The sequence below is a fragment of the Eumetopias jubatus genome, unplaced genomic scaffold (genome assembly GCF_037043125.1).
Source record: "Eumetopias jubatus isolate StellerSeaLion01/CBP00866 unplaced genomic scaffold, mEumJub1_p1.0 scaffold_2, whole genome shotgun sequence".
NCBI lineage: Eukaryota > Metazoa > Chordata > Mammalia > Carnivora > Otariidae > Eumetopias > Eumetopias jubatus.
In genome coordinates, this window is record NW_028274808.1 from 195,352,305 (window position 1) to 195,376,132 (window position 23,828).

At 42.9% G+C, this 23,828-nt stretch overlaps 1 protein-coding gene across 2 annotated transcripts in view; it reads left to right on the forward strand.

The window, feature by feature from the left end:
• CLNK (cytokine dependent hematopoietic cell linker) overlaps positions 1-23,828 on the forward strand; it is a 160,767-nt gene that overhangs the window by 89,560 nt on the left and 47,379 nt on the right. For both annotated transcript variants that reach the window (XM_028089168.1, XM_028089173.1), the window contains exons 5-8: positions 8,093-8,130; positions 12,411-12,555; positions 13,759-13,865; positions 19,847-19,892. In XM_028089168.1, the coding sequence (XP_027944969.1) occupies positions 8,093-8,130; positions 12,411-12,555; positions 13,759-13,865; positions 19,847-19,892 (336 nt within the window). The remainder of the gene's footprint in view (positions 1-8,092; positions 8,131-12,410; positions 12,556-13,758; positions 13,866-19,846; positions 19,893-23,828) is intronic.

A 23,828-nucleotide genomic window follows, 5' to 3' on the forward strand; every position in this document is an offset into this window, starting at 1 on the left:
ACATTCCTGAAGATAGAGAAAAACTGACAGGTGGGTATTCCATTTCATTAACAACATTCAAGAGACAGAAGCAGGGTTGGGGGACAAAAAACAAAAACAAATCAAAACACCAAGAGAGCTGATTGAGATAAAGCTGCCCAGGCCTGCCTTTACGCACTGGAATCTATATTCTGCCAAAAGTATTAACAGCAAATCACACCACCCCAGCTTATGCATGTTTATGAACCATGGCAATTATCTATTAAAATAGAACAGAACTGATATAATTAAGGATACACATGATTCACATAACAGGCTGTTCGCCACGATATTTATAACATTTCTAGATATTTTTAAGTTGTTTGCAATTCTTTACCATGGGCTTAATTGAAAATATGGTGGGGCATCCATAGAAGAGAATACTATATAGCCATTAAAAAAGATGACATTGAAGCATATTTATCGACATGGATATGTTATAGTATGCTATTATATGACAGAGCAGGTGAGGAAACAGTGTGCCCAGACCTCCTACATAGGCTATATCATGTGTGCATGTATGTGTGTGAGTGATCAGGCTACGATCAAATATTTTTAGTGGTCGTCTTGTTATGGGGACTTTATAGTAATTTTTATTCCCTTCTTTTTTGCTTATCTGTACCTTATAAATTTTCTACGGTAGCATATATTTTTGTATGCTAAAAACAATATATATATAATATATATACAATATATATTTTCTACAGTAGCATATATTTTGTATGCTAAAAACAATATATATATTATATATTATATATTATATATTATATATATATTCTAGGTCTGGAAAAGACAGACACATGTCTAAACTTGGACAATCAATTAATACCAATATCTTCCGTGAGGCTGATTTATAGAGAACAGTGCCATGTTTTTCCATAAAATAAACTCAGGAGTTTCTCTCCGTCCCCTGATTAAAGAAGGAAATTAAAGAAGACAGACCTATTTAGAAAGCGGTCCTTTGCTCTTAAGGTACCGGACACAGTGAGAACCCTGATAAAGATATACATTGGCTGTTTCAATTAAATGGACAAGAAGTTCCATTTTGTCCAGGAGCACTTGTTTTGTTTTTGTTTTTTGCTTTTTGTTTTTTCCTAAGGAAAGCAGTCTTGAAAGTTGGTTTTCCCCACTTTTAGAAGAAAAATTAATAAGGATTTTAGAAGTAGGCTAAGGAAAGGCAAGAACGGGATGCGTGAGCCTCCAATGCCCCCTGCTGGTCCATTTCTAGACATTGCAACACTCGTATTAATTTAGCAGAGGCTGGTTCTCCCCCCAAGATGTTGGCAAAATGGGTGGACGGAAACAGCGTAAAAGGCTGATGGTTGAATTGCTGGGAAAAGGTGTTCCCCAAGGTCTCCTGGGCACAAGCCAGGATTTCAAGTCGTCCACGATTGGTAAACACAGGAATTCAGAGTTGTCTTTAAAATGTGTATCAGAGGGCGCCTGGGTGGCTCAGTTGGTTAAGCGACTGCCTTCGGCTCAGGTCATGATCTCAGGGTCCCGGGATCAAGCCCCGCATCGGGCTCCCTGCTCAGCGGGGAGTCTGCTTCTCCCTCTGACCCTCTTCCCTCTCGTGCTCTCTATCTCTCATTCTGTCTCTCTCAAATAAATAAAATCTTTAAAAAAAATTAAAAAAATAAAATGTGTATCAGAATCGCAATAGTCACAAATGTGTATTCTCAAGCCTACTCCAGGGTCTGTGCTTTCCCAGGTCTGTAGTGAGACCAGCGAGTCCTTGCCCTTCCCAAGATAATGCCAGCTCATGTAGTGCTAGGACTGTCTTTGGAAAATCACCGGTTGAAGCAACAATAAATAAAAAGGAAACTATCAAGACTGTCTCCACCAAGAAGCTGCTGTCGATTCTCAGGACAACAACTGTCTCAGAATATTTTATTTGAATTTCAGAAGAAACCTTGTGGTTCCTAAAAGACAAACACTGATGAAAGCAGCACAGGTAGGGAAAAGGACCCGGGGCCATAAGGTCTGGAGCCCAGAATTTGAAAACTCCTTCTCCCACGATATCAGTGAGACCTACGCCCTGTGAATGAGAGAAAAGGGAAAGAAACTAACATACATAATGAGTCCCTCGTTTGTGCCAAGCATTTTATAGACGTCTCTAATTTAGCTGTCGGGAGCTAAATCTATACAGTATAGATTAGTCAAACTGAGCCTAAGAGAAGCTAGATCCCCTGGGAATAGGTCAGCAGCATAGAACTCAGATCTGCCACAGTACTCTTGTTCATGCTGAGGGCAAGCAGTGTTTTCATCTTTAAACTGAGGCTGTCAACCAACCCTGTCTCACAGCCGGACGGGGCGCCGGCCTGACGGACCACTGGGGAGAATCCACAGAGCCATGTCAACGGAGTTGAATGTTGAAAAAGGCACTGCTTTTGTTTTAAAATGAGAACTCAGTAACGAACAAGTTCCTAATATGGATCTGAAAGCAGAGGACTCACAATCTGGACTGAATGAAAAAGATTTGGTCATGAAGTTGAACTTGAAATGAGAAACACAGCCATCCACTGAGGGGACACACAGCCAGAGGGTTATTTTTTCAAACTTCTCAACTGCTGCTTGGGGCAGACACTACTCTTCTCGTTCTACAAGCTGATAGTTAGCTGAGACTTATGGGCCAGAATCGGGCCAGGTTTTAAACCTAGAACTTCTAACGTCTCATTCAGCTCCCATGACATATGCGTTCATGACTTTCATCAGAGGCTCCACTACACTTTTGGTGAATTCCAAAGCTGACCTCCACAAGGAGATAAAACAGTAAATGCTGAAAGACATGTTCAGAAAGAAATCACGGGCACTTAAATGTGACATGTTTATTTTCTTCTACGTAAGTCAAGTCCGAAGGTAAGCCGTGCAAGGCTGTTTGGCAGCTTTGCTCCCCCAGGTCCTCAGAGACGCTGCTTCCTCCCTGGTATTGGCCCCAATCCCATTGCCTAAAAGAGTGATAGCCATGTTCCAGGCAGCAGGAGGGAGGAAGGGAAGAAAAAGAAGAAATCAACAGTGCCCAACAATTTGAAATGAAAGTTTCCTGAAAATTGTGAGTTGATTCTCTGCCTCTTCCATTTACCAAAACTTAGTGTCATGGGCACACATGACCGTGAGGAAGACCGGAATGTGTAGCAAGGACTTGGTCTAGGTGCCCATGTACGCAGCTGACAGTCAGGGCTTCCAGGACGGATGGGCAAAGTGGACGTGGGGAGACACACAGCCGTCTCCTCTTCGGAGTTCCTAGTGATGGGTCCTTGGGACCCACTGGCCTCTCCCTTGTCACCACGTGTTGATGAGCAAGCCCAGGGGCAGCCTCTGGAGCCGGAGCCCACGCTCACCTTCACCATACTTCTCCCCACCCTCTGCCCTCCAAAATCTTGTGACTGCAATGAAAACAGAAGCTGCATCTGCTTGGGGAACCCGGCTGGTTTGGGAATGCCATCATCTGCAAAGCCCAGTGACTCCACTTCCCAGAGAAACAGGAACTTCTAAAGCGCTGCAGGCTCCCTACTCTCACTTCCCTTCTCCCACCAGAGAAGCAGATTGTCTTGACGGCACCTGCTGGGAACTGTTTCAGCCGGTGATTGCCTTTGAAGGCGACCATCGCATGGAGCCGGCCCTTGGGGGTGCAGCCAGCACCCCTGTCCCAGTAAAGACACTGAAATGCACCAGCCTTGCGCTTCCAGGGGCTTCCATTCAAGGACATGTTTACAAGTGCAGATAGTGTGAGCTTCTCTCTAACTTTATCTGACTTGCTTGGCCCGTCTCCCATGGGAAGGAGCTGGAGCTTCTAAGTCAGTGGTCTACAACATCAGTGCGAGTAGATGTCACCACAGAAGCTTGTGCAGAAAGTAACTGCTTTGCACTGGGGCCCGGTTTTGCTTTCTTTCCTTTTTTTTTTTTTTGGACGCACCCAAGATGCAAGTGGTCAGGGGACCGTAACTGGATGGCCATTGGCCAGAGGCCTTTTTCATACTTCTCTGGTCCTGAGAAGAGGTGTCCAAGCTGATAGCCAAGGGCTGGGGTCATTGGGAAACGTCCGGAGATGACACATATTCATCTTCACTTCCCTTCTAAAAATAACTTTCAAGGGAATGTTGTCTTTTGTAAAGAGATGTTGTTTCCTTCAGAGGAACGCAAGAGTCGGTTGTTCTCCGGAGCGGTTTGGTGTCAGTGGCTGATGAATGACCCTCCGCAGACACATGAGCATAACTCTTCCAGGATGATGTGAAAAGCTGCTGGGTAAACTTCCTTCATCTTTTTAGAAAATGGCTCTCTCAGAGGAGCCAGCCTATCCTTCGGCCCCAGGAAGACTCAAAGACTTGGAAGGGTTTGGGGTGCCTCTGCAGTGGGGGTCTGGGGCCCGCGGGAGGGAGTGTCAAGCTCGCTCAGCCAGGGAGGAGATCGGGTTCTACTTGCTTTTCTGTCGCTGGTTCTCGATGCTGGAGTGCTTCCACACTGTACATTCGCTGCGCACCTGCCATATATTGGGTTACAGGAGTGATCAAGGGCCTGAAATCTCAGCACCACCTTGGGGGAGGCAGGCACCAGAGTATGTAACTATGGAGCATATTTATTGGCTTGTCTTGTCCCTACATGCTATGTGGAAACCAAAAAAGAGTGTATTAATCAGGAAGGGCTAACATCTATAATGCATGAACTACAAATGTTAGTAGTTTAATAAAATCAAGATTTATTTCTTGTTCACATCGCAATCCAATGTGGATCGAAGGAAGTCTTTTCCCCAAACGCTCATTCGGGATTCACTCTCCTTTTACCTATAATCCCTGAAGACCTTGGGGTCTTTTATCTCTACCCAGCCACTGAGGCAAGATGAGCGTCGAGAGGAGCAAGAGAAGGAGAGGGTCAAGCGGGTCACCCAGGAGGGATGCACACGCACCCACCGTGTCCCAGTGGCTAGGGCACCATGCCATGGCCACCCGGTGCAAGGCACACTGGGAAATGTGTGCCAGCCGAGGAAATGGGGCTCAGTGCACATCCTCACAGCATCCTCAAAGCCGTGTGAGCTGCCTGAGGTAGTGAGGACCGGGGCTGGAGAGGTGCTCCTTCATTTTTACCTAAGGCTGGTGGTCAGGGAGGGTCCTCCTGGGAAGATGACATTTAAGACATGATCTGATGGATGAAAAGGACCCAGACATAGGCAGAGCCGAGGAAAGAATGTTCTGGACTGCGGCCCAGTGCGTGCAGATCTCTGTGGTGGAAGGAGCTTGGCATACTGGAGAGACTTGAAAAGAAGCTGATGTAGCTAATTTCAGAGGCGAGGAAGAAACTAGAAAGAGATGTGATCAGAGAGGGGGCAGGAACCAGCCTGTGCTGGGGGCTGGGGGCCACGGCAGAGAATCTGGATTCCACGGGGCATTCCCTGGACCATGAGTGACATGAACTGATTTACAGTTTTCAAACTACGCTTTTATTAAAATTACATTTCTAAACTGCATTGCTAGTAACATAGGTACTGCAGCAGATAAAGACAACTCCTTCCCTAAAGAAGAGCCAAGTACAGGGGGGCCTGCGTGGCCCAGGTGGTTGAGCGCCCGACTCTTGATTTGGGCTCAGGTCATGATCTTGGGGTCGTGAGATCGAGCCCCATGTCAGACTCCATGTTTAGTGCAGAGTCTGCCTGAGATTCTCTCTCTCTCCCTCTGCCCCTGCCCCGGCTCAGGTGCTAAATAAATAAATAAATAAATAAATAAAATCTTTTTTAAAAGGGGGGGCGAGTACATGCTGCCTATTTTTATTTAGGTGTCAGTGAGTGAGACAGAAGGTAACTGTCCTGACAATTCTGTGACATTAAAGTCACCTAGCGTGGTCAGAAAGGGAAGCCCCAGGAGGATCCCAAAGGGCACCGAGCCTTGTGGAAAGCAACACAGAGGAGGTGGGGCCTCCAGGTGGAAAAAACCCAAGCAAAGACTCAGAAGTGGCAGGAAACATATTTGGGGGATCCAGGAGAGTCTCAGGCTGCAAGCTCATGAAGGAAGAGACCCCATAGCTCTCTGTGGGGATGTCGGTATAATGACCACATTCGATGAGGCCAATTTCCTCAAATGAAGTTGTATCAAACTCTGAATCAGACAGTGGAGCTGCTTTCCTAGGTCCTGTGGGCCAGAGCAGATCCCTAAAATTTCAGTGCTCATTTGTTCCTTCCAGGCCAGCTGGTCCTTAAGGGTGACCTTATTAATTTAACTCAATTCAAGAGAGAGTACAGATTGTTACTGTGAAAGGCTGGAAAACCTGTGGGTTTCTCCACCACGGCTCTAGGTAGGGGTGTAATTGTGTTGGGTCAGAAAGGTGTCATTGGTGCCCCAGGACAGTGGTAGCTGCAAGTCCTACCACCGGGATAGGCTAGGACCCGGCGGCAGGTGCAGACAGACTCCTGCTCCTGCCTACTCATTATCTCAAGGAAATTAGCTTTGGCTAGTTAACACTTCCCTGATGCACTGGTCCTAAGCAAATTCCAGAGAGCTGTGTTTCCACTGAGCCAAATTCATTAATTTACACTTTACACTCTATACAAGGCTTGGGCATGCTAACACAAATCCCCAGCTATTAATTGCATATTTTGGTATGGTAAGAGAATTCGGGGTGGAGGGGCAAAAGTCTAAGAACATGAAGCCAGAGCAAGATGTAAAAATGCATATCATCCTGTGGTCTTCTGCGTGACTTGGACACAGGCCAGAAATTTGCCCTGAGATTCTTAACAGCCAAAGGAGGAAGGAAAATGCAATCTCTTATAAAATTGGTATTTTCCATTAAATCAAAGCAAACTAATCGTTGAGAAGCATGCAGCTCCTGAGACCCGCTTGAAACTTCTCACATATGTGCTAATAAAGAGGATGTGATAAGAACATTTTCTGCTTCTGGTGTTTCTCAATGTAGACTAACAGCATGACACTATAATGCAATTTAGGAAAATTAAGTCTAGAGGAAGCAAAAAACCCTGCAGATCATGTGAGCAGTTCTTTGGTGGTTCTGCATCATCTGAGGGTAAAGTTTAAAGCAGAGCATTGATCGAGTGCACTAGACAACCCCCAGGCAATCTTCCATAAAACAAGTCCAAGTCAAGCATTGGCAGAACTCACATGAATAATACTTACTCAACAAACACCTGTCAAGAACTCGTTTGTTCAGGGGGCAGCTAGGTTAAGTGTCCGACTCTTGATTTTGGCTGGGGTCCTGATCTCTGGGTCCTGGGATCAGCCCGATGTTGGGCTCTGTGCTCAGCATGGAGTCTGCTTGACTCTCTCTTCCTCTGCTCCCCTCCTGATCTCTCTCTTTCTCTCTCTCTCAAATAAATAAAATCTTAAAAAAAAAAAAAGAATTCATGTGTTCAATGTTGGGCCCTGTGCCTGGAGCTGGGGACAGATGAGTGAGTAGACCTATCCCCCCCTGCCCGTGAAATACTTCCAATGTGTTCCAGGAGATGGACATATGGCAGATTACAGCAAATGCAATGTGTGGGCCAGAGGGTAGGGGAGGGGCAAGGAAATCTCTTCACGGGCCCAGATGCCCTCAGAGTCATGACTGGGTGCTTCTGGCGGGGGGGGGGGGGGGGGAAGGGGGAGGCGTGTCCTTCTAACCTGATGCTGACCCTCCATAGAAGAAGCGAGCCTTCCTAGTTTGGATTTAATTGTCTAGCCTCCTTTTTCATCACCCTGCTTTGCAAGAACAGCAGATAGAAGGAGAGGTACAGACCTACATACTGCATTTTAGGCAATCGCCATCAAGAGAAATTAATGGCAATGAGCACAAAATTTCCAGAGAAACACAAGGGCCACTCTTTTCAAAGTGTTTGTTTTTTTTTTTTTTTTTAAGATTTATTTATTTATTTTAGAGAGCAAGAGAGAGCATGAGCCAGAGGGAGCAGAGGGAGGGAGAATCCGAAGCAGACTCTGTGCAGAATGCGGGGCTGGACACAGGGCTTGATCCCACAACCTCTGAGATCGCAACCTGAGTGGAAACCAAGAATCAGTGACCTAACCGGCTGTACCACCTAGGCGCCCCCACTCTTCTCCGTGTTTCGCAGTAACATTTTGTCTACTTCTGTTGGCAGGCCAGTACCGGGCTATCGACGAGCCTCTTCTCGAATGTGTAAGTCAGCCGCTTCCTTTCCCTACTGGTCTGTTTTGACATTACAAAGTGAGTGGCTCTTCTCAAGGTACTTGGTGAATTTAAAGAAAACAACAACAACAACAAACTTTTCCAAATGGCATGATTTCCTAGCAGAGAAACCTGCATTTCAGTTCTTGGGTATAAAGTGTCTTCCCACAATATACATTGTAAATCAAACCATCACACTGTGCACCTTAAACGTACACAGTGATGTATCTCAATTATTTCTCAATTAAATTGGAAAAAATAAGTGGATAATAAGGCATTAATAGACAGAGAGGCAAAAAAAAAAAAAACTGCCTTCCAATTCCTCAGCTATGAAATGCAGATAAAAATTAACTCACATGGCCACTGCGAAGATGAAATAAGATGAAAATGTCACCACATGGTGCTGGCAAGGGTGTGATGAGAAAAGCACTTCCTAAGGCTCATGGTGAAATATTAAATTGGAACTAACTTTCCGGAAAGCCGTTTCATAATAACCAATCAACCTAAAAATGTCCACTTTCTTTGGCCCAATAATCCTATGGTTGGGAATTTAAACTAAGAAACTAATCTGAAATTTGGATTAATATGTAAACATACTCATTTATATTTTATAAAAACACAGTTAAACAGAAACACTGGAATCACTCTAGATATTCAATGAGAGAAAAAAAACATTGATTAGATTATGATGTATTCATATGATGAAGCCATTAAGAGTACTGACCAGAATTTTAATGACTAAAGAAAATTTGAAATTCATAACATGAACTCAGCTACCTAATGTTATAAGTTTATTGTTAAATTGTACATAATTTAAATAGTTTTAACTAGCACGTCTACAGATGATATATAGAATAGGTAGATGAGAGGGAGAGAGAGAATCTGCCTGTAAAATCACTGGTTCTTTATTGTTTGAAAGACTTCTTTAAGAATCAAACTAAAGCTATGGATCCTCACCCTAGGACACACACACTTAATCAATCAATCAACAAATCAATCAATCAATCACAAAATATTTTATAAAGTAGGAGACTTATGGACAGAAAATACTGAGTTTTTAGTTAAGAATCCCTGCTATTGATAGTAGGTAGGTAATAGATTATTAGATAAATAAATGTACCTCATTATATTCAAAATAAAATTCTGTCTCCTTCTCATTCTGGAAAGAGATAAGCCAAAATATTTATATTTGGTCCTGGGGGCAAGATTCTCAGGGTCTGGTGTGTAGATTCTCTACAGACCTGGGGTGGTTGGTTGCTGTCCCTCCTGGTGTCCCTCTGTGTCCTGACCCCACAAAGTCTAGCAAGGGGACCAGACTAAAGATGGGCTCTGTCTCAGATTCTTCTAGCAGGTCCAAGATTTCCCAAAGAGATTGTGCTCTGCGGAGTCTTGGTAGTTGCCATAATAGTACGTTAATGATGCTCATGCAACAAATATCCATCTGTCAAATCCCAAAAGGAGTTGCTCCAGGTCAGAACTTACTTCTTTGTGCAGTTCTGGTGGAGAACAGCCTGACCACCTTCCCCTCCTTTGCCAGGTCAATTGTGAAAACCCCTGGAGTTCCCCTCCTGGCAGCCTTGCTTTGCTCTGGGCACTCAGCTCTACCAAAACTCAGTACATTAACTAGAGAGAAGGGATCTACCATGTCCTGAGCTCCTGTCATGGGCAGGTGTCAAAGTAGAACCTTTATGGACAGCACTTAATCTCTGACTACAACCAAATAAAGCAGATTTAACCATCCCCAATTTACAGACTGAGCATGTGAGTCAGAGGGGTTAAGTAACCTCCCCGAGGTCATAAAGTGGACCCACAGTTTAGCTCTAGCAGTGGGTGACTCCATCCTGAATCCATGCTGCCCCCAAGCAGACTGATCCTACCTGGTTTCCCACCCAAGAATTCCTGTCTGAGCCCTGCTTGACTCCTAAGACCAGACCAAGAAGGCAGGGTTTCATAGCCACAATGCCTGGCTGTTAGGGGCACAGCACAGTATCCATGCAACACTTCCAATGATCCCACTCCAACTCTGTGTTCAGGGACCTAACCTCTTTCCTTTGGGTCATCAAGCTCTCCCTTTCTATTCTGTTCCTACTGCTGGGTCACTGGGTTGGTCCCTGTTCTCTTAGACTTGAGCCCCTAGAATTTTATAATGTCATAACTTGCCTGAGCCCTCAGTTCTTATAGGACTCGAGCCTCGCTTTCCTTTAGGAGCGCTCAGGTAGGAATCAGGGGCAGCACACTGAAAGCCAAACTTGTAGTCTTCAGGGAGCCCACCTCCTTTATGCTGTCCCAGGGAGAACACAGACTTACTCTTGCATCAAATGAGCAGAGTTACTTAGAGCCCAAGGAAAGCCTAAAAGGCCTTCCAGATGGGCTGGTGAGTCCCCATGGCACTGCTGCTGGCCTGGAAATCAGGCCCATTATGGATGGTGTCTTTACTTGTACCAAACGGCTTTGACAGAGCAGTGATGGAAACAGTCATACACCTGGATGCTTGGGGCTGGTAAGCAACTTGCTCACATACACTAGAGAACTGGAATCATGGGGAGCTGAAAATTAAACACAAGCCTCTAATTCCAAGTCCCTCCACTATAATAAAACCACCTCCTAGACTGTTGTGTTTATACAATGAAATAAAGTACATAAAGCATCTAGCACATATAAAGTCTTTAACAAACGTTAGAGGGGCTTTAAGAGGAGGATCGGTGACCTTGCTTTATCTCTGAATTTCTGCAATTGTCTTTAGTATAGCTGCCACAGTAATATTTATAGCTACTATTTATTGAGTGCCGACCATCAGCCATTTTGCTCAAAATTTTACATGCATTGTCTCATTTAACTTTTGGTTGCCAACATCACTTTAATTCTGGGTGATTGTATTAGTGCATGTGTATATCATCTAACTCAAAAATAAATTTGAAGTGGCCTCCAATAAAGATATGTCTAACTGAAGAAATTACAGTACAAATGAAAAATTTTAAATCACACTCATCATTACACTGTAAATCTAGTTAAAATCTATTATTTTATGTACTTGCTTATTTAACAAGCATATATTAAGAATCTACTATGGGAAAAAAAACATATAGTTAAGGCTATAATGCAGTAACTTTGACTTTAAGTCTTCAGTCTTTGACTATAAAATAATTGGGAGTCCAAAGAAAGAGTTAGTGGGCTGCCCAATTCCCATAGTGTGACTAGGATTGGCTGGGAAGAAGTGAAATGCTCTCTGCAGAATAACAAAGGAGCTTAAAAACTCAGGCTCTGAGGCCAGGCTCACACAGTTTGCCATTGCATTCTCTGGTTAGAAGTCAAAATTATGGATGTTGCAATGCAAGAAATACCCTAGACTCTTCGCTCTTCATCTTAGGTTCAGAACAATTTTAATACCTGGCACTGGATTCTAGTGTGGATGTGGCAGAAGACCTGGTTCTGCCCATTGATGGCACCTATGGCCTGTGTGGCTTTCAGAAGTCACCATTCCCAGGTTCTATATTTGTAAAAGAAAGATATAAGTTCTTAATCACGATGGCCAAACTGGGGGATGTGCTTGAAAATCTCTTGTAACTGGACTTGTTATTCATAGCCATGGCCATTTGGACTCTTAGAAGAAACTTTGAGACAAGGGATCTTTCTGTATGAAAGACCACTGAGATTAGTATCCGGGCTGAAACACAGCACATGCTGAATCCAAATCCTAACACATAGGTGCAGATTCCAGAATTTCTGTGATGATGATTACATCTCTTACTGAGTGGTACCCAATCCCGCCATCCCCAGTGTTCAGACTTGGAGCTCATTACTGGTATATAGAAATACAACTGAAATTTGTGTATTGACCATATATCCTGACACCTTGCTGAAATGTTTATTAGTTCTAGTAATTTTTTAGTGGGTTCCTTGGAATGTTCTACGTTCAAGATCCCATCATCTGCAAATAGATCTCCTTTCTGCTTTGAAAGGCTCATGTGATTACATTGGACCACTCAGGTGATCCAGGATAATATCCCTATTTTAAGGACAGCTGATGAGTAATCTTAAGTACATCCTCAATGTCCCTTCATAGCAGCACCCAGATTATTCTTTGATCGAATAACCAAGAATGGGAATATTTGAGGACATCTTTAGGATTCTGCCTACCACAAGAATTTAACTGCCCAGATCCCAGATTCTTAAATGTTTCCAGCTAAGAGAATCTATACCACTCCCCTAGCGAGCACTTTTGTTATGACTGTACCTTCCCTTGACTCACTCAACCACTCCCTCCTGCTTAGGAAAGGAACTTTGCTGTGGCAGCTCTGGATGGAGCAAAAGACTACAGGGATGGTGACTACGAAGACCCTGAGCTTCATGTGGTAGAGGCGTGGAAATCGATACAAATATTACCAGCCAGGCCTATAAAGGAATCAGAATATGCAGGTAACATCTGGGGTCTAAAATCTGGGAATGCACATCCACGACGCAATACTGCACAGCAATTAAAGTCGCAGATTCTGAATTAAACAACTCTAGGCTAAACTCCTGCCTCCATGGCTTACTACTTAAGCAAGCCTAAAAAATTCATTTTCTCTACCTGAAAATGGTGTTCATAATAACAGAAATTACCCTCTGAGAGTTCTTTCAAGTTCTCACCAGGGGACTTGGCACAGTGTCAGAGCTCTATAACTACAGGTTGTTACTATCAGGATGTTCTTCCTGAGTCCTAGGAACAACTGGTGAGCATGGCAGAGGGTGGACAGGCAGGGCTGTGGGCAGCATGGGAAACTTAAGACAGAGTTTGCATAATGGAGAGTACCATGAAAGGGAAGAATTTTCAACTTGCCTGACTTGTTTTATAGGTAGCCAGCATATACACAGCCCCAGGACATGGCAGCAAAGCCAAGCTTCTTAAGAGTAGGGAAGATATAATTTCACATCCACCCTGCCTCTTTCCAACTGGGGCACACGGGGCAGCCTCAGCAAGTTCTCTGAATTGTAGATACAGAACAGGGCTGTAAGGGAAAAGAGAAGGAAGCACTTGTGATTTCTGAGGACCTGACCCACTGAGACGAGTCTACAGAAGTTTCTTTGGAAAGAATCACCTTGTAAATAATGATGAATCACCTCCGTTCATTCACTCAGCAAGCAATTACTGAGTATCTGCTGTGTGCAGTTATGGTGTTAGGACTGATCAAGTAACACAAAGATAAACAAAGCATGATCCCCATTCTCAGGAAGGTCACAATCCAGTGGCAGATGCAGAAAGATCAACAGATAAATGAGACAGGCTATAGTAGGTGTGCAATATAGGAAGAAGAACCAGGGGTGGGGGTTGGTGGGTGGGATCTAGAAAGATTTGCAAAGAACATGACACAGCACAAGGCTTGAAGGATGAGCAAGAGTCTCCGGGGCTGAGAGAGTGAAGGATTCTCAAGTCCAGACTCTGGTATTTACACATACAGACTGGGAGGAATACACGTCCTCCTGCTTGGGCTTCATCTCCTAATCTGTCCAGTCAAAGTACAGCTGCTTGCCTCATACCTACGTTGTGATGATTCAATGAGTTGGTATATATACATATCTTATAAACTGTAATGTGCTGAGTCCACCTAGGTAAGACTTTGAATTTTTCTCTTTTCACAGACACACGCTATTTCAAGGGTGTGATGGACACTCCCCATCCCTTAGACACCAAGACCTCTGTCCCCACAGAGCGTCATCCCTGGCACACACAGATGGGGCTGGAAAAAGTGAGTATAGATTTGGCCATGTGAACCAAACATGGGCAGGGTAATTCTTAGCAGCTGGGAGCTTCCCCACCTCTCAGTCCCAAGGCATCTTGAGGGTGATGAGCACGTTGAGTTCAGCGAGGGGCGGGGGAACTGGCTTGTATAACTGCTGACACCTTGGTCCTGGGGAAGGAGCACCAAGAAGGGAAGAGAACTAGCATTTGGGAAGGTTTTCTGTGAGGAGTCAGGGCGGAGACTCTTCACAAACATCACACCTGAGGCTTGCCTCCAAATTCTCCTCCAGAAGAATTTGGACTCAGATCTGGTTGATAATAACATATCATTTTGCCCAAATTGTAGGCCCAATGCTGGCAGCTGGTAACTGGGTGGTAAGAAGTAAGTCAAACAACCTCTCTGAGCCCCGTTGTAACCCCATCTGTAGAACAGGACTAAAAATCTCTACCGGGTTTTACTTCAAAAGGCCGTTTGGACACTACATTACAAGAGACCTGTGAAAATATCCTGTAAATACAAATGCTCTAAACATATATATAGAATTTCATTTTTAATAACACTTTTGCTAATGCTTTTATTTCCTTCATGCAGAAATACAAATGAATCACCCCTGTAGATTCAGGGTTTACCAGGCATGATGCTATGTGACATTTTGTGTCCGTATTCTCTGTGTAGACATATTTCATGCAAGAGAGTCCCGTTGTCACATATACCTGCTTTTTTTTCTTTTCTTATTAAGTTCTGCTTATAAAATGATTTCCCACATGATAAACAAGCATTAATGGCATAATCTTTATGGATATATCATACCCCATTATGGGATTTTTAATTAACCTACTTAACCATTGAGTGAAAACATTTTAAAAAGCTCTGGTACATAATTGTGAAATTTCTTCCCTGAAAAATTGCTTCGATTTACCTTCCCAGAAGCCCTCTATGAGAATGTGCACCTCACAGGACTCTCACCAAAACTGGCCATTACTTTATTAATCACATTTTTAAAGGGATTTCACTGTCCTTTTTTTTAATCTGTACCACATTTATTAGTGAGCATGAACACGCTTTTAAATATTTATAGCGCATTCTTCCTTGTGCATTATTTGTTCACATTGTCTATCTATTTAACTTGAGGGCTTCTGTTAATATAGATAAGCAAAGGAAACTACAAATATTACCGAGCAATGTCATTTACCCAGAATACATCCAGGAGAGCTTGGGAGAACAGGATGAGGGATGAAATATTGAACACTTCTGCTTTACACAGGCACCAAGCTAAACTTCAGTCATTCATTCAACAAATGCATTCAAGAAATATGTGTTTAGTGCCTGCCATGGACCAGACACAGTGATAAGCTCCCACATGCATTAGTAAATAACAAAGGCCCTGTGCTCATAAAACTTACATACTGGTGGGAGGAGACTGGAAATAAATAAATAATAGAAATATTAAGTTTTAAGTGATAAAAACTTTGAAAAAAATCATTAAAGCAGGGTAAGAGTAAGTCAAGCAAGGTCTTCCTGAGTAGAGACGGGAATGAATGAATGAATGAATGAATGAATGAATGAATTTAATCCTTAATTTAATTTAATCCTTTAATCCTTAAAATTTAATCATTTAATCCTTAAAATATCCTTGCAAGACGAGCATTATAATCCCCATTTTAACAGCTCCAATTTTTTTTTAGATTTTATTTATTTATTTGACAGAGAGAGAAAGGTGGGGGGAGCACAAGCAGGGGGAGTGGCAGGCAGAGGGAGAGGGAGAAGCAGGCTCCCCACTGAGCAGGGAACCCAACGCGGGGCTTGATCCCAGGACCTTGGGATCATGACCTGAGCCGAAGGCAGACGCTTAACTGACTGAGCCACCCAGGTGCCCCAACAGCTCCAACTTTTATGAGCTCTTTGAGCCAGTTACTTACCCCCTCTGAGCCTTTATTATCTTAGCTATAAAATCTCATCACTGTTAATGATAATACATACAGAGCACGGTGCCTAGCATGAAGTGGTCAATAGAGGACCTCTCCTTGAGAACAGGGACCATTTTAGCCCCAGCACTTAGCACAGTACCTTTATGTAAGAGGATCTCAGGAGATATTGGTTAGATGGAGGAAAATGAACAAACAAATAAACTCTCAATCATTTGAACTGAATCTTGAAATGTGAGTAGCTGTTTAATAGGAAAAGAGATCCAGGCTCGACTGACTTCTGTCCACATGGAACCCTTTTTCAGCCTGGTCTTCAAAGTTCTCAGGTGAATATTTGCTACTGTCAGCAAGATCTGCCACTGGGGCACCCCCCCCCAAACCCACCCCAGGGCTTGTGGGACAGGGAGGAAGATGCTTTAGGGCACTCATCTCTGGAGCATAAAGCATGTTCAGGAAACAGTAAGAATTGCAGAGTGACTGGACCAGTGGCTGAAGTTACAAGTTCTGGCCTGTTTATTAAAGAATAGAGACTGTTCACCTAAAAACTGGAGCTTCCCTTTCCCCCAGAACTCACCGATTCATTCCCCTTTGCATGTAAGTATCCCTTTACGAGAAAAAATTTTTAAAGATAATTCTCATTGGAGTTTTTAAAACAACTATACCAGAATTTAAGCCTCCACTCTTAATTATTTATATTTCCTTCATAATATCTTTGTAGCTTTCTGTTACAATACAGATTTCTTCCTTCATCTAGATCACTTTGCAAGTGGAACTATTATCTCAGCATATCAAGTCAAGTGAAATCATGTAAGAAAGAGAATATGGGAGACTCAGCACAATTTTGGCCAGGGGGCAAGGTGAGGGGAGGTTGGATTATTCATTAAGTAAAGACTTGGCCTCAATTCAGATAAGGAGGCAGTTTTACTCTTATGACCAATGTTTGAACAATCACATTTTTATGAGAAGCAGATTCTGTTTTTCATTATAGCCCATTCTCAGGAGTTAATTCTTACTAGTTCTGCATCCTCTGTAATCTCTGTTGAGACTCAACTAGCTGTGAAAGGCATCTTCACTAATCCTGACAAGAGGCCAGGTCCAACCTAGACTCCTTAGGCTGGTTACAGCTGTCTTCAACCACTAAGCCTCTGCCCATTTTCCATTTACTGAGCACTTGCTATGTGCCAAGCACTGTGCTCAACAATGGGGATGAAAAATGAGCCAGTGCCCACAGTCTAATGGAAGAGGCAGTGGCCCAAACCGGCAGTTCCAATGTAATGCGAAGTGCTAAGACAGAGGTGAGCATGCTTCACAGAAGCTGCACCACTTAGCCCAGCTAGAGGCTTTTGAGAAGCCTTCTGGAAGAAGCAGTGCAAAGCGGTCTTTGACATATCATTTCACGGTCATCGGTCGTTCTCATCAGTGGTCCTCATCAGGGACCATTTTGCCCCTAAGGGATGGTTGACAATGTCCAGAGACAGGCTGGTTGTCAGGACTGGGGGTAGTGCTGCTGACAGTTAAGGGTGGAGGGCGGGGGTGCTGCTAAGATTTACTACAATACTCAGGGCAGCCCCCACAGCGAGGAGTTATCCAGCCCCAACTCTTAATGCTGCTGAGGTTCAGAAATCTGTGTTGCAATGTGTTATAATGTGTTGTGAGCCCAGACTTGTGTGCATGTCTGAGCCCTTTAGAATCCAAGCTCTTATTCTTCTTTTTCCCTCATAATCTAGCATTGATACAGGCTGACAGTAGGCACGAATAAATATTTATCTGACAGAAAATGGGAGCAGCCCCCTTGAAAGGGGCAGAAAATATTCCCAGCCCTGGGATCCTATACTAACACCATCCAAGGGCACTTACTGCTGGGGAAGGTGCAGGGCAAAGAAGCTCTCACACACAAAAGGGCCAAATGGATCTGAATGTCCAAAGATACCAAATTAATTTGGCCACCAAAGGGGAAAAGTGCAGGAATGCTGAGGAAGCCCCATCTCTGAGATTCTAAGTACACAGGGCCTACCTAAGACAGAAAGAGAGAACCTCTACTGCTCCTGTGACCAGGCTAGCAGTGGGAGGTGAGCATAAGCATTGAGAGATCCCATCCATAAGGCAGGCACACAGAGAAGGCTGAAAGCTGAGGGTGCAACAGAATGTTGAAAAACCCATCCAGCACCCCAGCCTCCACAGAGTAACCTGAAGGAACTGGAAGCTCTGAAGGAGGCCATAGCAATAACAACATCCAAAGGACACTCAACTCTTGCTAGACTGATAGACCAGCAGAAGAGCCACACACATTCCAGGCATGTACTATGGTTCGGTGTTCCACAGGGGAAGAGAACTAGACATTGAACATCACAGGATCAGGAGTAACAGGGGATTCAATGATCCTTCTCCCTCCTCCCATCCACCTTGTCTACCTCAACTTGATGCCAATAAAGAGTGACATTACAAGCTGTATTAGTCAGGGTTAGAACCATAGGAGATAGATGATATAGATAGATGATTGATAGATAGAAGATAGATAGATACATAGATAATTGATAGATAGATGATAGATGATAGATAGATAGATAGATAATTGATAGATGATAGATGATAGATGATTGATGGATAGATGATAGATAGATAATTGATAGATGATAGATGATTGATGGATAGATGATAGATAGATAATTGATAGATGATAGATGATAGACAATTGATAGATAGATGATAGTTGATAGATGATTGATAGATGATAGATGATAGATAGATAATTGATAGATGACAGATAGACAATTGATAGATAGATGATAGATGATTGATAGATAATTGATAGATAGATGATAGATGATAGATAATTGATAGATGATAGATAGATGATAGATGATAGATAATTAATAGATAGATGATTGATAGATAGATGATAGATAGAGACATAGAGACAGCTAGACAGACTAGCCCGAAGTTCTAGTCTGAGTCCAAAAGGTCTGAGAACCAAGAGAACAAATGATGTAAATTTCAGTCTAGGGCAGGAAAAGACCAATATCGCAGCTCAACACTCACATACAGAGACAAAATTCTCCTTTCCTTTGCCTTTTTTATTCTATTCAGGCCCCAACGAATTAACTGATGCCCATCCACACTGGGGAGGCCAATCTGCCTCACTCAGTCTACTGACTCAAATGCCAATCTCATCTGGAAACACCTTCACAGACATACCCAGAAATAATGTTTAACCAATTATCTGGACATTCTGTGGCCCTGTCAAGTGGACACATAAAATTAACCATCATAGACCCCACTGCTGACCTAGGCTTAAAGGCTTTCAAAAGCCCTGGGCATCATTATGATATCTTCATTTTCTTCTTACCCTCTTGCCTAACCCTTGGAGAGCCCTTAATGGTTGGCCAATGCCTTTAATAACATTAGTAATGAAGGCTAACAACTCTCAAGCTTTATTGGTGCCATTCTCTGTTCTAGGCACCTTGCACAGTGTGTCTTATGTAATCACCCCATCCTCTTGACGTATCAGTACTTTTGTTACCTTAATTTCACAAATGAGGAAATTGAAGCTCAGAAGTTTAAGTGACTTGCCATGTTCTCACAGCTGGCATGTGATGAAGGTGAAATCCCAAACGGGCATCCACACATGGCCACACTCTCATCAGCCTGCTTGATCACTATCACATACTTGACCATGTATATTGGTCTTCGTAATAACTCAAGGATCTGAATTGACTAATTTCCCTATTAAAAGGGTTAAAAAATTTAAGGCTTATAATATGACAAATGCCTTCCCAAAGTTTCACAGCAATAAGAGGCAGGACTGGATCTCAAACATGAATATTTTTATGCCAAACACCATCAGAGGTCACTACACTGGTCGCTGGCACGGTGCTTCACATATTTACATTTATTTACATGTATTAACTGACTGCCGACTATACACATACAGTGATTCTCTAAGAATGATGAGTCCAGGGACTTATGCCTTGACCCTGGGGAGTAACCATACAGAGTGGCAACATATTCGACAGTATCATAGTCACAACTGAAAAGATGATGATGCCACATTGTCTTCCACAGGTGGACAAACCCATTTTCAAGGATTCCAGAAGCCAACATGTTAAAGGTAAAGTCAAGTTACAATGTTTGAAATGCAAGGGTATTTCTTTGCTTCCAAGAACTTTGTTGGTGGTCACAGGTTATCTTTGTTGGTGGTCACAGGCTATTGTAAAAAAGACGATCTATTGGACTATACTTCATGAAATAAGTACTTTCGGAAAGGCTCTTCCACATCTTAAGCCTTTTTATCACCTTGCCTTATTGATGAAGAAATTGATTGTGAAAATTCATATTCCATAGCTGTGCAATTTCAGAAAGGAATTGCTTTGAAACATATGGGTTGCATTAAATATATAACTAAGTTATTTCTCCAAGCATATCCCCAGTAAAATCACAAGATAGAAATCTAATTTTAAAACGTTGATTAATTCATATGAAAACAGATTTTTAAAGCTTTAGGCAAAGCAACTCAATTTAGAGATGAAGATACAGGTAGAAAGCTGAAAGGAAATAATCAATTTCAGGAGTGCTAGAAGCACAAATGGAGGACAGCCAAAGCAATTTAATTGGATCATACACATTATAGCTCCTCTCATCATCTCCCCCATACTCCATCTTCTCTCCACAATGTCCAACTGGAAAAGATGGCAATGACTTACACTTCCCAGTACTTGAAACATATCAACTTCATCCTTTATGGGTCTAATGCTATATTCTATAACATATTATTAACATCACATTTTCTTTCATGGGAAGGTGTAACAGTTAGGGTCCTAGTAGGAGACAGAGGGTGCACCCAAATTAGGATGACTTAAGGAAACTTATTTACCAAAGGAACCATTTCCTGAGGTGTGTAGGGTGTAGGGATGATGTGGGAACTGGGGCTAAGAGCAGTTGTGCTGTCACCACCCCTAGCCCAAAGGGATGAGGGGACAGTTACAGAAAACCAAAAGCACACCACCTAAGGGGAGGGACACCACCAGCACCAGTGAGCTTCATGGAGGGGAAGCCAAAGGAACACACACCCACCAACTTCCCTCTCCAACCTGCCTCTGAATTCCTGCAGGGACTAAACCCAACCAGAAACCAGAGGACAGGGCAGTCAATATGTGGTCCATGCTGGTTGGTCCCCCAGGGATGGAGAGGCAGATGGAGATGGTAAAGGATGGAGGGGCATCCTGGGGCACAGAGAATATCCCCACGACAGGAAGCATGGTGGAAGAAGCAACCAGAATAGCCAAAACACAGCTTCTGCCCCTCCCTGGCTGTGTGACCTTAAGTGAGGCACCTAACCTTTCTGGGTCTTACTTTCCTCCCCTTCAAATTGTGAAGTGGGCAGGGTTTTTATGACTATTCAATTCAGGAGCATTCACAGAGGCAGAAAAATCTAGCTTTTCTCAAGTCCTTCTTCCTCTCAGTCCTGCACAGCCTGACAGACCCGTCTGTCTCCCTTCCATACCACCCCTAAAACTCCCCCAAAATAGGAACTTCCAAATCAGTGCCTCTTTAGTTCTTAAAATGTCAGTACCTTCAATGTACACAGCACTTGATTCAGAGCTCTTCTCCATGAACTCATGTATTTTAGTCCAGGTGAATTATGTAAACAAAGTATTTTCACACCTCTTGAGAGAGAAAGGGACCAGAAGCACTGAGGAATCCCAGATCAGACCATAATCATTTGATACACAAATGTTGCACATCATTCTAGAACCTTCACAGGCACTCGTTGAGAAATGAGAGCAGACAAGAAATGGACCTCACAAGTCCTTCCTTTTTTACGGTTCACCATAGACATCCAACTTCACTTCTTTGATTGCAGAAGCTTCTTTGACCATTATTCTACATATCAACATGTCTGTTGGTCTGTTTAGACGCTTCTAACCCCCGTTCCAACATGCATGTTGGGGGAGCACTTCTCCCCACACCCCCAAGCGGTCCTTGGGCACCAGCTGTGTCTACAACTCAACCCAATCCTGATACTATCCACCCAGAGGCAGCATCAGATTCCAAGTTGAGGGCTCAGTCCTGCAAGACTGTCCCCACTTCAGATGCCAGTCAAAAGCTCAGATTGTCACCTGTGCTTCCAATAGACCGGCGATAGATTGGAGGTGAACCCCCCCTTCTTAGGTTCCACTAATTTGCTAGAGAGGCTCACAGAACTGAGAGCAACATTTTACTCACTAGATTACAGTTTATAATAAAGGGATATAAGTCAGGGAGAGCCAGATAGAACAGATGCACAAGATAAGGTATGTGGGAAAGGGTGTGCCCCCCCCCCTTGCCTCCTTTATCTCCGACCCAAAAGGTTTCCAAACTCTGACCTTTTTGCTTTTTATGGCGGCTTCATTACATTGGTATAATTGATGAAATCACTGGGCATTGGCAAGTGAACTCAATCTCAATCTTCTCTCCCCTCCCTGGGGTGAGTGTGGGAGGTACAGAAAGTTCCCACTCTCTAGTCACATAGTGGGCTCCCCCATCCCCCCACAACCATCCTCAGTGCAGTCCAAATGTCACCTCCTTAACATAAGAAAAGACACCTTTATAGTTCTCATCACTTAGGAAATTCCAAGGGATTTATGAGCTCTGTGCCAGAATCCTGGAGATTAGGACCAAATATATATTTCTTATTATAAATCACAGTATCACAACTATCCATGCATATATTTATCTATACTTTGCCTGAGCTCACAAAGATATTGGGGTAGTTAACAAAAACTTACACTGTAAAATAGAAGAAAATAAAAATGAAATCCTAGGGTAAATCTAGGTAGACTATAACATTAAGGCAAAGATAAAATTCAGGATCCTCGGGTACACATCACTACATTCTATTAAAATTAAACTACTGACTCGCCTCCTCAGCTTTCTGGTAGTCTAAGCAAACAGGGGATCATGCTTCTTTATGTGATATTAATTGCCCATAATAGAAAAGCAAACTAATTCCTAAGAAAGCACAACAAGGGCATATCTTTCAGATTTATGTCAGTGCTCTCAATTTTGCAGCAAATGTAGGCTAGTATACAGAGACCATGGCTGCAAAAATATGACTGTTTTTGAAAAGGAGCCCCCCCATGTAGACTGCATACAGGACATCAGTGAAAGCAGAGCTCCCAGAATTGAGGCTTGTAGGGAGTAGGGGGCGGTTGTGTGGAAAACTTCTCCAGTAAGAGTTATTCCCTTTACACCCTCTCTTCCTACACTTCCCTAACTGATGGTTCTTCATCACCACCCGGAGCTCTAAGGAACCACACAAAGAAGGAAGCTCAAAGGGGCAAAATTAATATGAATACCCCCTTCTTCAGGATCAGGCATCTTGCTGGAGAATGCTTGAATGATTTATGTGTTTATTACAAAATTCTGTATTTTTGATGCAAACACATTCTCAGATAATTTATTCATCCTCACAAAATGTCATGGAAAAAACATATTGGGTGGTTCAGCAATGACAGAATTTTATGGTGATATTTTTCATCAAGTTGAGCAGTTATAGATTTATATTAATGTACATTTCATGTCATTTTTCTTGCAATCGTATTCTGACATTATCTGGAAACTGTCAGATTTCAAGACCTTATCTTCCCTGAAGCTTGGATTTTTTTTTTCATTTCTAAAAATGGGTGAAAGTTTATTTGGGGGCGAAGTATTTATATATAATATAGTAGTACAGCTTGTGTATGATGAGCCCATTAGCACTCACCACAAATCCAGAAGAAACTGTCTTCTTTTCAGAGAAGGGTAGCTATAATGTTCAAATATATGCAGCTTAGCTTCTTAATGCTGAGAATAAAGGACGTTAAAGTGAATTTCTCTTTGCCTCAGATGTGAACCAAGCACAGACTGTGAACCAATTTTCTTTGAGGTGACAAGCATACCATATGCAAGAATGAATTTATAACGAAATACAATAAACTATCCAAGAAAAGAAAGAGAATTATGCACAGGTGACTGAACATGTACATCCAGAAACATGAGCTTGGTTGAAAAGAAGCAAAATAGAATT